This window comes from Neomonachus schauinslandi, chromosome 3 (genome assembly GCF_002201575.2).
Source record: "Neomonachus schauinslandi chromosome 3, ASM220157v2, whole genome shotgun sequence".
Classification (NCBI taxonomy): domain Eukaryota; kingdom Metazoa; phylum Chordata; class Mammalia; order Carnivora; family Phocidae; genus Neomonachus; species Neomonachus schauinslandi.
The window spans coordinates 164,883,186-164,897,729 of record NC_058405.1 but is presented as its reverse complement, the minus strand read 5'-3'; the positions used below and the strand labels follow the sequence as shown (position 1 = coordinate 164,897,729).

Below are 14,544 nucleotides of genomic sequence, written 5' to 3'. Positions count from 1 at the left end.
GGGGGGGCACTTGTGAGTGTATTTTTTTGTACAATTCTGACTTTTTAAAGAACCATGTTCATGTTTCACATATTAAAAAATAATATCAACACAGATGGGGGAAAAATTTTTAAAATGGAATACAAATAAAAAAAATGACCCTGACCATACTTCAAATGAGTAACATAATCACAGAAGAGGGGGAAAAAACCCAACCCAAGTAATTTCTGACATCTTAAACTTCTAACAAATCAGTATGAATTAATAACTTAGCTTCAATGTCTACCCAAACCCTGCCCCTTTATGTTGCTATAGTCACAATTTCATTTTCATACACTGTGTGCTCATTAACAAATTCATTAATTATTGTTTTATGCATTTGTCTTTCTAATCACACAGGAAAAAAAGAAGAGTTTCAAAGCAAAGTATTATAATACTGCTTTTATATTTACCCATGTAATTACCTTTACTGGAATTGTAGAAAATATTCTACTATTATCTCTTTCAATATTTCTTTTGGCCCAATTTCCTCTCTGGAAATTCTGTAAGTGCTTCTTCTACTGGAGCACCTCACTCTATTCCCCATGACTTTTCACCTGTCTTTCCCATTTTCTCCGTATTTCTGTTCTCTATTCTGAGTTACTTTCTTAGTTCCCTTCCAGTTTACCAATTCTCTCATCAGCTACTCATATCTAGTTTATCCCACTTACTGGTTGTTGTTTTTCTTAATTCCACTAATTGCGTATCTCATTTCTCAGACTTGTTATTCATTTCTTTTCCACATCTGCTTGTTTTCATTTCAATAGGAGTTTAATAACTCCTATTCTTACCATAAGGATGATTTTCTCTCCCTTATCTCTTTTCGAATGAGAAATACAACTATTTTAAACAGCTTATAGACTGACAACTGGTCAAAAGATCAACTCTGGCGGGCGCCTGGGTGGCTCAGTCGGTTGAATGTCTGACTCTTGGTTTTGGCTCAGGTCGTGATCTCATGGGTTAGATCTCATGGGTCTTGGGATGGAGGCCTGCATGGGGCCCTGCATTCAGTGGGAAGTCTGCTTGAAGATTCTCTTTCTCTGCCCCTTCCCTCATGCGTTCACTCTCTCTTTCTCAAGTAAGTAAATAAATAAATATTAAAAAAAAAAAAAAAAAAAATAACCTCTGGGAAATACTGCTCTAGAGCATCATTTCAAACTTTAGCATTGAAAAGCACTTGAAGAACATGTTAAAAGAGATCCTGGCTCCCCACCCCACAGATTCTAATTCATTAGGTATGGGGTAGGGGCCTGAGAACTTGCACTTCTAACCAGATTCTGATTTGCCAGTGTGGTCTCTGAACCACATTTTGAATAGTACTGGTCCTCAGCACAACGTTATTCAAAGTTAGGTCACAACCCATATGTTTGCCATAAAAGCGTTATGTTATGTTGCAACCAATGTAAAACAAATAAAAAACAGCTAAACATCACACAATAAGGGTGAGTACTGCTGTATATTTTGCTTAGACGCCTATATATATGTACCTGTATATATACCTATATATATAGATATATATAAATGAATATAGACAACTGTATCTATATAGAGAAAAATGTAAAGATGTTTAACTTATTGTGGATTGCGGTAAAAAATAAAAGTTTAAAAGCTACTACTCTAGACCTGCAAATAAATCTTCTCTTTTGCATGAAGCCAATGATCATTTCTTGTCTTCTCTTTTTAGTATCTAATATTGTTGCTCCAGACCACGTTGGTCATTCTTGTATCCTGGAGATACATTTCACTTTCTCTTACAGAAAATATTCCAGATGTGGTCTGAGCAGTGGGATTAATTTCTTCCCTTAATCTAGACACTAGGTTTTTACCAATATTGCCTTTGGTATACTGGTTTTGGCAACTATATATATATATATAACTTAATGGTAATTAAGGAACATAACTATCTTTTAAAAATTAATTCTTAAAAACAACAACAACAACAACAAATTCTTAATCCAGAATCTTGTACTTAAAGAACTGGTTTTATTTTAAACTCAAGTTCAGAAATTTTATAATTATCACCAACAACTAAGTGTGTCCCTTGGCTGCTCTGATCTTTGTTTTTTTTTTAAAGATTTTATTTATTTGACAGAGAGAGTTAGCGAGAGCAGGAACACAAGTGGGGGTGTGGGAGAGGGAGAAGCAGGCTTCCCGCCGAGCGGGGAGCCCGATGCAGGGCTCAATCCCAGGACCCTGGGATCATGACTTGAGCCGAAGGCAGACGCCTAACGACTGAGCCACCCAGGTGCCCCTGCTCTGATCTTTCAAAGTACTTATTCTCGCATCCATTAGGGCACTTCACCTTTAAAGTTCTGTCACTTGCAAATCTGATAAGCATGGCTTCTATGTTTTTCAGCTGAACTGCTGGTAAAATACCAAGCCAGGGGAGACCAAGTGAGAGTCCTTTAAGAACTTTCTTGGGTATAGTTTAATCACCATAAAGCTGGGTGTATCAATTAATCCCCATTTCTCCAACCTTACAAGCATATTGTAAGGATTCTGTTAAAGATCTTATTATAGTCAAGACGTAAGAGCTAGGTTTCAAGAATTTATAAGCCTAAAACAAAATAATGATACATAATGATTTTAAGGGAAGATATATTATCTTTCATGAATGTAACTCTCTACATATGTGTGGTCTCAGGTATCTTCTAATCTGATTATGAATTAAGGTGTTACTATTTAAATGATCTTTGCTAGGATATAGGTTATAATAAAAGATCTTTTTCAGCATGAAGCTCTTATTTTACTTTATGTTTTAAGACTTTATTTAGAGAGAAAAAGAGCATAAGTGAAGGGAAAGAGGGAAGGGAGAGAGAGCATCTCAAGCCGACTCCACACTGAGCACGGAGCCTGACGCGGGGCTTGATTTCTTGAACCCAAGATCATGACCTGAGATGAAATCAAGAGTCGGACACTTTACCAACTGAGCCACCCAGGCGCCCTAAAGCTCTTATTTTATAAAGTCTACAACGAGAATTTACAGAATTTATTTACAACTATTTGCCGGGAATTTATATACAGAGAAGCCTTGTGGCTTGTTAACACCTGGATGGATTTGCTCCAGGATCGAAAGTGTTAAAAACATGAGATATATTTCAAAGTTCAAATCTAAAACTAGCTATATTAAAAAAAAGAGAGAGATTATGAGCATAAATGCATACAACACATACTTGGTAACAAAATTTCTTAAGACCTCAAAATCAGTTTATTGATATTCATTTAGGATCCTTCATTTAATTGTGAGAAAAGAGAAAAAGGCTAGCTTAGTAGCCAAGTGGAAAAAAAATTTTAACCATCCCTTTGAAAAATAAAAACAACTTAGGCTAATAACAGAAATTTATTGAACTTTGAAGTAAGCTTATGGTTTTTATGGAATTGGCTCTTCCTGGAGATATTTAGCATGGAGCCAATTTCTACATATAAAAAAATGGTTTTGGTGCATCTTGGAGACAAGTCATGGACTAGGCAATCTCTACAGTTGGAACACAAAAACTATAGTAAGGTGCCCCTAAAATTAGGGGATATCAGCATCACCCTGAAACAAATATTAAATTAACAGTTATCTACTAAGTACCATGGCATGAGAAATGGTTTGCAAATGTGCTATTAAGTAGATAAATAGTATAGTGTCAGAACTGACAAATAACTAGAAATGCTATAACTTAATGAAATATATTCCAAACTTTTTAACAGAAAACCAGCAGCTGGCACAGTCTACAAAAACAGAAGCAGGAAAAAAAAAAATCACTGTTGATCCAGGACTATTCAGAGTAAAAAAGTTCTCTTTTTCTGTACAATAAACTTCAACTTAAGAGAGAGAAGTACCTCAAGATGAAGAGAAGTAATTTCTGTGGTCCCGAATTGAGCACCTAATTGGTCTTCTGACATCTTTTCACCTGCAACTACCTAAGGCTTCCTGACATCTTCGATTCTAAATTCTTTTAACTATTAAAATTCCATACCTGTAGGAAGGCCTCCTTGAAAGAATTTCTCTTCGTTTTTGGGAATCAGTTACACTATCCACTGACTCCTGTGAATCTTCACTTTCTGCAATAGTTGAAATCTGAAAATAAAGAAGAACTTTATCTTGATAATCAAGTTTAGTTTCCATAAAATTTTTATGAATTTTAAGAAAAAGTGAAATATAAAAGGACATATATACATCTTATACATGCTTCAGTAGAAAAAAGTCAATTTTTATGGGAGACAACCACACCAATCATATTCCTTTCCCTTTTACTTATCCTATAGAAGTCAGAGGGCCTAATTTTTTTTTTGTCAAAACCAAACTTTCGTGATGTCCAAATTCAGTTTTACCTCTTTCAGGACTTCATGTAACCAATCTTGAATGCATCAATATTACTGTCAGTTGTTTTCTTACAATTGTTAACAAAACTACCAAGTAAATAACGTTTCTGACATGAAGGAAGAATAAATGAGCAAATATTTGGTCATAAGTCTACATAGTGACTATACAAATATTTTCTTTTACTGTTAAACACTTATGAATGTATTTACAACTGAAAAATAAGATTGGTGATCCCCCACCATGTTCCAGATGGCTGTTTCTAGCAAGTTAGTCTACACATAGACTTTCAAAGTTGGCGTTCTACAATTTTTATAAAGCAAAAGCTCAAGGTAAAGAACTGTGCATTTCTGGAAAAGTATCCCTGGACTGAAAAATAATAAAGATAAGCTGAACAAAGATTTTACATGGGATAATAATAATAATAGCAACTAGCATTTACTGAGAACTTACTATGTGCCAGGTATTATGCTAAAGCATATACACATATTACATTACTTAATACGAATACAGTAATATCAGGTAATAGACAAGTATCGTTATTATATCCGTTTTGTCGATGGAAAAACTAAGGCACAAAGAGGTTAAGTAACTCACCCAAGTCACAAAGCTAGGAAGTAGTGGCACCACTGTCAATAATTGGCATCTTAGTTTTAGACATCCTTACCAGCATCAAAATCCTGTTGGTTCCAATCTCAAACCAGTTTTGTCAGAAGCAGCAACCCAGAGGTGTTTTTAGACCATTTTTAGACTAGAAGTTCACTCACTTGGGCAAGCCTGCCTGTCAAATTTATACCACCAAGCTTCTCTAGTCTAATCAGCGGGAGCCTTCTGCTCTTTCCTGAACTAGATGTGCATGATGCTGTCAGAGTGAGAATTAGATTTAAGGAAGGCAAAAGAGTATGTGTGGTTCAGCTCCATGTCAAAATTCAGGGCAATGGCAACAAGAAAAAACATATTCAGAGGAACTTGAAGAATCCCACAGGGACTTATGTAGTCTGAGCCTATGGGTTCTGGAGAGTAGGGACTCATTTTGACAGGGCACTTTGTAATAGGCTCTCACTCTAAAATGAAATTAGGTAAATCTAGTCATGCTTCACAAAATATACCTACAATAAAATAACGTGCCTCACCCAAACACTTTAAAGTATAAGAACAATACTATTAGAGACCTATACATTAACAGGCAACACTTAATGAATCCAGAAAAGACAGATGAAAAGACGTGCAAGGCTGAATTTAGTCTGTGATTCTGTGCAGAGTAGTAATGCTACAGCTACTGCTGAAGGAACACAGAGAACAATTCCCACTAATTTTTAGCTGCTGTAACCGGCCCACTCAGTGTAGTCTCTGCACAGAAACTCTGATGTACAGCAGATGAGGAGCTATGAAAAGACCTTAGCAGAGAGTCAGAATTTCAAAGAATAACAAGACTGAACTAAAAGTGGACAGTACTGTGACAAGGGTTTACCTTCATAGTACTTCTCAGAACCTCAGTTCCTCTGCTGTTCTTTGCCTTTGCATGACCCTCATCCTTACAACCTTTTTTTAAGGGCAGAGAGTGACTTAGGCATACTCTCCCAAATTGAAAGTAATTAAAATAATAATTTAAAAACGTTCTATATGAACTACCCACAGAGCAGTTTTGAAATGAAATAAATTAAAGTGGCTTTCTAATATATGGCCTTTGATTTTTTTTCTTTTTCCAAACTCAGTAGATCTATTGCTCTTAGTAGGAAAAAAAGCATTCTTTCCTCTGATCTAAAAGATTTTGTGATTTCAGACAGAAGGAATTAACTTGTCACTATGTAGTGATTACAACTATTGCAATATAAAGGGAATTCAGAATTATTCAATAACACATAACGAATGTTAACATTTCCTCTTTGGGAATATTATCCAGGGAGAACTCACGAGCTATGAAGCCACTTCCTATGGACTGCCTAACAAAACAAACAAAAACAAAAACGAAATCCAAAGCACGCACTGGATCCACATTTCTGAGACGAGACTAATAAAAATCATGTCAAAAATCCTTTTTATAAATAACTACTAATTACAGTTTAACATATACTTAACAGTTATTAAAAATAACCATATAAAAATGATATCCCAATCACAGGTATCACAGACTACCACCACATTCCAGTGGTAGAGACCCTTCCTCTGGTCCTTATCTCCTGTCACCTCTCTCATTAACCCTCTCCTCAGCTCCTTAAATAGGTCTTTAACCTTGGCCACTTAGTGGTTGAGACATTTTCAAAAGCCAAACCATCACTTCCAGATGTAAAGTTTTAGATCTGTATTTCTCAACTTTCTTTTAGTTTCTTAAAAACCCATACCTCCTGTTTGTAAGTTTGTAAGGAGGACAATCTTCCCATTTTGAAGTTATTTGAAATTTCAAAATTAAATACACAATGACTAAAACCAAATTAGACGCTTTCTCAAATCATACACGGTCTCTATGAAACTTACAAGTAACTGTGCAGAGTTCAGACTTATGGTTTAGGTACAGTTATTTACTCTGTGAATCAAGACATTAATAAATGTCTAGAATAATGATTTCCAAACTCTTTTCACCTGCAGATCTTCCTTATAAACAGGAAAATTTTACATAAGCATATTTATTTCCTCTGTAAACTTTAAGTGTTGTTTTTATTATTTAAAGAGATAATATAAGTGTAAATATTAAATTATATTTGTAAATTTCTTAAACATAAATCATTTCATTTTTTACAGAGTGAGAATGATGTGATTTAATATGCTTCATTAAAAATCATTTAATATTTTATAACAGTGACTCAAAAATCTGATTCTAAGCTTAGGCTTTTGAAAATCTGATTTAGTATTTGCTATTGTTGAAAAAGGGAACTCATGGGCAGTAGATATAAAAGTAAGTGCATTTTTGACTGGGCTTACTAAATACCAAATCACTTTTCATTTTCATCTACCAATTATACAAACTTTTGATGAGATTTTCATCTCCCTGGCTCTCAGTTATTGTATGCTAATAATAATAGGTGTTACAGTTTTGTATTTTAACCAGTAGGTTCAAAACCTACTGAAACTCTAGAAGACTTATGAATAGTTTAAAGAATTCTATTTCCAGGGTTTTAAAAGTATATATATTTGATTTTGAACTGACAAATTTATATTGCTTGCAGTTAAAAAAAAAAGTATGAAAACATTTTTGAACTTCTTTCAAAATGCTCTCTCCACAGCACAACTTTTTTTCAAAAAGCAGTTACTCTCTTGCATTGTTAAAATGTCACTTTCTCCCAGGATAGTTGAAAGGGATTTCTTTTTTCAAAAATATCTGTTAGGTAATATATCCCTTGCAAATCCTTGCTTACCATCATTAAAAAGACCAGAAACTTTGGAACACTTGTTTCATGTAAAACACAAACAAGTAACTCAGCCTTATGTTAGACAACTCTTAAATACTTTGCTGCATAATAACCACTGAATCCCTATTTTGCACAAAAGGTTTTTATTATTGTTCCCATCATATTACAAAGTATTGTAAAGATTCTATCAAACGTTTCATCCAACTTGCTCTCTCCCTCTTGCTCACTCTATTTGAGCCACATCTTTTTACTATACCTTGATATATGAAGCAGGACTTGCTTTAACTATTTGCATGGCTCAACCTCCTGCACTGTCTTCTGGTTTCTGCTCACTGTGTTCCCTGACCACCCTACATAAAACAGAACACCCTTCCCTCCACATTCTCTATCCCTTTCCCCTGCTTTCATCATCTTTCCCAGCACTTATCCTCACCTGACATATTTTATTTTTTCATTGTCTCTCTTCGCTCAAATGTGATCTTCATGAGAATAGAGAAGTATTATTTGTTCACTGCTGTCTTTCATAGCACCTAGAACAGTGACTGGCACATAGCATGTGATCAATAAAAATTCATTGAAGGAATGAATGTTAAATAATTTAAGGTAACATAATCCATAAATCCTGACATGTTTAAACTGCACTGTATTAAAAACGCACTTAAAGCTAACAAATGAAAAGTGAAGATGCCACTGTTAACTTCTATACATTCGTGTAACTCCCACTATTTTTGTGGGGATTCTCATATAATCTATGAAACTTGATATACATAAGGATAAAGTTAGGGCACTAATGTCAAGCCATATATGAAATATTAGTACAGCATAATTTCTAATATTCTTGGATTAAAAAACAGAAACACAGGTCCTAATATCTTATTCTCACATCCAGAGAAAAGTGTCTTGTATCTTTTGAAAATGATGCTCTAGAATACTCATATTTTCCCATCTAGAAGTTTGCAGGACCATTTCTCTCCTTGTTTAAACATCTCTTCTGATGTAAACTACTTCCTAGTTACTAATATACTCATCCCTGTTAAGCAGGTGAAATAACACTTGAAGTTTAATATATTCTTCATGGTTTAGGCCCTTTACAGAAAAAAAGAAAGTAAAAAAAAAAAAATTGTGTCTATTTGGAGAATTTAGGCTTTCAGTTATAAATATAAGCTCACCTTGATGAAAAATGTGCTCTTGAAAAGATGAATAAATATTTCTAGAAAGTTAATAGCCATACAACCCCCAGGTCCAAATTATTATTGTCACAAAATAGAGATTAAAATTAAAAATATAATCAACAATTAAATATCACATATTATGACCAAAAACTATAATCTTAACAAGTTTTAATAATTTTGGTGTGTTATTTATATAACAAGTTTTGATAATTTTGGTGTGTTATCCTCCTACTCTAAGTGAAAAAGAGAAAGTAAGGATTAATGTAAGATCTGGAATCTAGGTCTCCTGACTAGCAGGTCAGGTTCTTTCCACTATTACCAAGAAGAAAATGAGTGGGGAATTAGTAATGGCATAGTACGGAAAATAGTTAGGTAGCACTCAATGAAATAAAAACTGAGGCAAAGGATAGAAGACTACTGGTCAGTCAGTGTGATTCCACAGAAATGTCAAATAGTTCAGTTTTCAGCGGGAAAACACTGTCTCCATCTTGGTAACAAATTCCACTCCCAGTATCTTTCAGTATGGAAATTCATACACACTGATATTTTTACATGAAAACATTCTTTTCTTTTTCTTCCACTTAAGTGTCCAAGCAAACCAAAAGTAGAAGGACAGAATGAAGTAAAGGTGGGTAACAGTGGCTCAAGGACTCAATAGTATAATATGGCTGACTAAATCAAATATGCCCTTTGAGGACATTAATAGAACACTTCCAGGGCAAAGGAAGCACTTCTCCCCTCTACAAATATCAGTCTGGCTACCATACTCACGGAAAACACAACAGCTCTCATCCACAGGATGATAGCAAGGATAGTAAAGAGCAATCAAAGCTACACCGTATAATAAATGGCTGAAGAAAAACAGACATTTGTTTAGTCTGGACTTTTTTTTTTTTTAAGTAGGAAGGGTGCAGGAGACGAGGGAGAGGAAGTGGTCTGACAGAAAAGGAATCAAATTTGCTTAATTAGTTTCTGAGGATGGAACTGGGACCACTAGGTAGAAGTTTTAGAAAGGTATATTCTGGCTCACCACAGCGAAGAACAGTTCAGCAATTATCCCTCTTTATAAATTGGTTACCTCAGGAGACAGGGCTTCCTTTAGCTCAAGTGTTCAAGTAATGCTGGACCACCATTTGGAGGAGAGGAGAAAAGATACACAGGGAATGTAAGCAATACACTAAGGGCTGGGCAGGTAATAAGTTTGGCCTAGACCTAGAAGATCTCTAAAATCTTTACACAAACCTTAAATTGCATGTTTATAGAAGGATAATGACATAAAGAATAATTTCTCACCTTCCTTTCTAAAAATAGTTCTTTCCAAATCTAGGACCTAGGACTCACCTGAGTTCCGGAGAAAAGTCTTTTTAAGTCCTTACAGGAAGACTGTGAAGCAAAAAATATGAAATGGGAGGCTGGGGTTATGGCCTACTTGAATGAACGTTCAAGTCTTTTTTTTCTTTCAATAAGCTCACTGTAAAGATGTCTACTGCTCTAGGTTCCCTACAGTTCAATAGAGTAGTCACCTTTATTCAGAGCTCTACGTGCCTTTATTCCCTCTGGATTCAATCCAAAGGAACAATCTCTCCAAAGAATTAGATAACATGCGCAGCGTAATCCCTGAATATATCATTATTTCAAAGTTATCTACTCTTATACTCCTAGACATAGCTGGTTTTACAGTGCTTTCTACGATCTCTAAATTCAAGTTAATATCTTGGGTAAGGTTATTAATTTTGACAAGGGCTTATTTTTTCCAATTCCACGTTTAGAAAATAATTACAGAGTTATTTTTGTATCTCAATTTTCCTGAACTAAGGTATATCAGCCTTAGTCTTTCCCAAACATTTCCACCTTATCCCATGTACTTAATGATTTTCCACAATCAATTCTTTTTCTTCTGTAGCTTAAGAAAAAGTCTTTTTCTTATGCCTGTTCTTGTGTATATATGTTCCTACACATAAGGTGACTATACAGACGCAGCATATTCCTTTACTGTAAAGTAAAATAAACTCTCAACTAGATATGTTCCTATTTCCATAACTAATGAAAGGAGAGAGATATGGCTATAAACGACAGTTATGAAAGTAGATGCAGAACTTTTTATACACATACCTGAACTGTCTGGACTTGTGGAGACTGAATAACTGATGGCTGGGCCGCCTGAATAACGCCATGGACTTGAACTGTCTGCCCATTGGGCAGCTGTACTAAAGTTACGGTGGGAGCAGATGATGTTGCATGAGCTGCTGGCATAGATACCTAAGGTGTTGAACATGGAAAAAAATTACCATCACAGATACCTCCTTGAGAGTAGTCATGTTCAATATGAAGCAACTTTTTAGCAGGAAAAAGATGACTTTTCTGCCAGACAAGTATTTCATTGGTGTGAAAAAAACTAATGATTACATTTAATATTCTTAAAAAAAAAAGACTATAAATGTCCCCTTTCAAATCCTTCCACACAACAAAGAACTATTTTAATGTAATATCAAAATTTGTAACACAGACTTCCTCTGAATACTAAATACACTTTAACTGTATGATGCTTTACATTTTCCTACCTGCTTTCATGTCCAGTTTCTCATTTTGCTCTTCGAAGAAATCAAGACTGGATAATAAGGATCATCTCCATTTTAGAGAGAGAAATATCAAGCACTCAAGAGATTAAGTAACTTACCCAAGGTCAAGAGATATGCTAGCTTTGAAGAAATATAAAGGTTTTCAGAATATTATGTGTTAAATAAGCAATATTCTAAAATATAACTGCTCTCAAACTTAGGCAAAACTTAGCTAAGTCTAGAACAAATATACATCTTAAAATATAAAGCATAGTTTTCTCTTTTAAACTAATTACAAGTATGCCTTTTATTAGTGAGAAAGTATTAATATATATTATAAACTGAAAATTTCTACCCCCCCCCAATCAAACTGATACAATAGTTGGTATTTTAAGGATTTATTTTCCTCTTAAAGGAATAAAAGAACAGAGTTAAGGGAGTATAAGAGATACTAATTTTCTCCTGGGCACAAAGAAGGCAATTTTAATGAATCAATATCCAGGTCCAAAGGGCTCTTATGTCATATATGTCTATCAGACGGTATTTATTGTTCCTATGCTTGAACACATTCAGGGGTTTAATATTTTCTGCTGATTCGGTAAACACTGATTGGGGACCCATGTGCTAGGAGCAATGTCAGAACTGAAACTACAAACATTAAGGAAATTATTGGGGTACATGTGGGAAGGCATGGAGAAGAGAATACAAATAAATGTAATCCAGTGAAGTAATGAGGCTTGCCAAGAGAAAAATACACACTTAGGAAAGCTACCCAACCTCACCTAAAAAGGAGGGGAAGGAAGAATGCGAATTTGAAACAAAGATTACAAATTAGGCATATTTTGACTCCCAGGGGAGAGGCACAGAATTTTAGGGAAGGAGGTATAAATTAACAGTCAGTACCACTGGACCATGTAAGCATGTTACTGTAAGAATGTAGGAACTAGGACGAGATAAAATTGTAGCGTAAGTAGGCAGAGGCTAAATGAGCTAGTCATGAAAAGCCATACCCATGTCACATTAAAGAAGTTGCACTTTATCCTGAGGAGACTGGGAAAGGCATTGAAGGGCTTTTGAACTCTGGAATATTAACATGGTGAGGTTTGCATTTTAGACAGATCACTTCAGTGGCAGTATGAAAAACATTTATTTCAGAGAAAGAACAACGTGGAGGGGAGGAGACTGAGAAAACTTATATAGTAGTTAAGGTGAGATGATAAAGCCAGAAGCAAAGCACTGGTTGTGGTAGGGAGAATGAGAGAAGTGATTTAAGGAAAATTCAGGAGGCAGACTAGAAAGAGCTTTATAAATGACTGCTTGAAGGAGGTGAGAGAGAAATTCAGGATGACCCACCTATTTCATGTTTGGGTAAGAATTAGTAAAACTATGCCATCAACTGAAACAGAGAACACAAGTAAGAGAAGTTTTTGGGTGGTTGGGGCGGTAGAATTGATCTGATACCTGAATTTGTTCAGCAGGCAGTTAAACATCTGCCTGTGATGCTTGGGCAGGGAAGATCCCTACTGAAAGTAGAGGTTAAAACTATGAGCATCCATCTTTGGGCAGTTAGGAAGTCCCTTCTTATTACTCATTTTCTCTCTGGCCACTATAAATCTTGCTTGGTTTTACCTGGTTCTCAAAATGTGATCCATGGACTAACTCCAGTAGAGTTACACGGGTGCCTGTTTATAAAGTTAGACTGTCTTGGTGGACCTAAGGACACTTTCCCCTACACTGAAGTTTGAGAACCACAACCTTAAGTTATTCAAAGTATCTCCTCTTAGTTCCATACAAAAATTCTTCTGATACTTGAAGCAATTATTACATCCTCTTCTCTATTTTACAGAATAAATGTAACAAGCTAACTCAATGAGTTAGTTAATCCCTTCTGTACCCTGATCATTCTACAGAACGGCTCCTCTCATTTTAACTTTATAAACAATACAGATATATAAAATAAGATAAAAATCCCTTATGTTCCTACCACTCAGAGCTAATCGCTGTTAATATTTTTGCTGTAGATCTAGGTGATTTTTTTTTTTTTAAGATTTTATTTATTTATTTGACAGAGACACAGCGAGAGAGGGAACACAAGCAGGGGGAGTGGGAGAGGGAGAAGCAGGCTTCCCGCGGAGCAGGGAGCCCGATGCGGGGCTCGATCCCAGGACCCTGGGGTCATGACCTGAGCTGAAGGCAGCCGCCTAATGACTGAGCCACCCAGGCGCCCCAGATCTAGGTGATTTTAAAGGTCCATGTATGCGCTCAATTTTTATAACACACTATCATGGAATCTAATTTATCTTTTCAATCCACTATAAATATCTTTCCATACCATTAATGATTTTCTTTAGTGGTTTTAATGGCTGCACAATAAAAATTACACTTTGTGTAATAAATTCCTTATTATTGGATATTTAGGTTTTCAAATTTGCCTACTGCAAGGAAGAGGCAATGATCATCCTTTTACCTAAATCCATAAAAATTTACATTCTCATAGTCAAAACCGATAGTGTTTTTTTCCTTCCCACTTAAAAAAGAAAAGTCTCTGTAGGGGTGCCTAGGTGGCTCAGTCGGTTAAGCCTCTGACTCGATCTCAGCTCAGGTCTTGATCTTGGGGTTGAGAGTTCAAGCCCGGCACTTAAAAAACAAAAACAAAAACAAAAAACCCCTGTAAATTCCAAAAGTAAAATGAGGCATCTCATTATTGTTTTAGATTGGTTTTCTTCCTTTACTAGCTGGGCTGAATTTTTTTCTGTTCATTATTCAAATCACTACAATTGTGGATTTGACAATTTTATTATATTTTTCTTTTATTAAATACTGACAACAAAAAAATACCAGGTATTGGGGCGCCTGGGTGGCTCAGTCGGTTAAGCGACTGCCTTCGGCTCAGGTCATGATCCTGGAGTCCCGGGATCGAGTCCCGCATCGGGCTCCCTGCTCAGCGGGGGGTCTGCTTCTCCCTCTGACCCTCCTCCCTCTCATGCTCTCTCTCTCTCATTGTCTCTCTCAAATAAATAAATAAAATCTTTAAAAAAAAAAAAAAAAAAAACCAGGTATCAGAATTATGAAAGGAAATTATGACAAAAATCCATAAGGTATGTGTTAAGGACTTGGATGAGCAAGTGAATAAACTCTGT

At 35.5% G+C, this 14,544-nt stretch overlaps 1 protein-coding gene across 2 annotated transcripts in view; it reads right to left on the bottom strand.

Moving 5' to 3' along the window:
- The window catches only part of CREB1 (cAMP responsive element binding protein 1), a 56,210-nt gene that overhangs the window by 20,348 nt on the left and 21,318 nt on the right, over nt 1-14,544 (bottom strand). The window contains exons 3-5 of one of the 2 annotated variants that reach the window (XM_044913706.1): nt 10,959-11,105; nt 10,188-10,229; nt 3,984-4,084 (exon numbers count right to left, since the gene is read on the bottom strand). In XM_044913706.1, coding sequence (XP_044769641.1) covers nt 3,984-4,084; nt 10,188-10,229; nt 10,959-11,105 — 290 coding nt within the window. The remainder of the gene's footprint in view (nt 1-3,983; nt 4,085-10,187; nt 10,230-10,958; nt 11,106-14,544) is intronic. The other variant, XM_021703243.2, reaches the window with a different exon arrangement.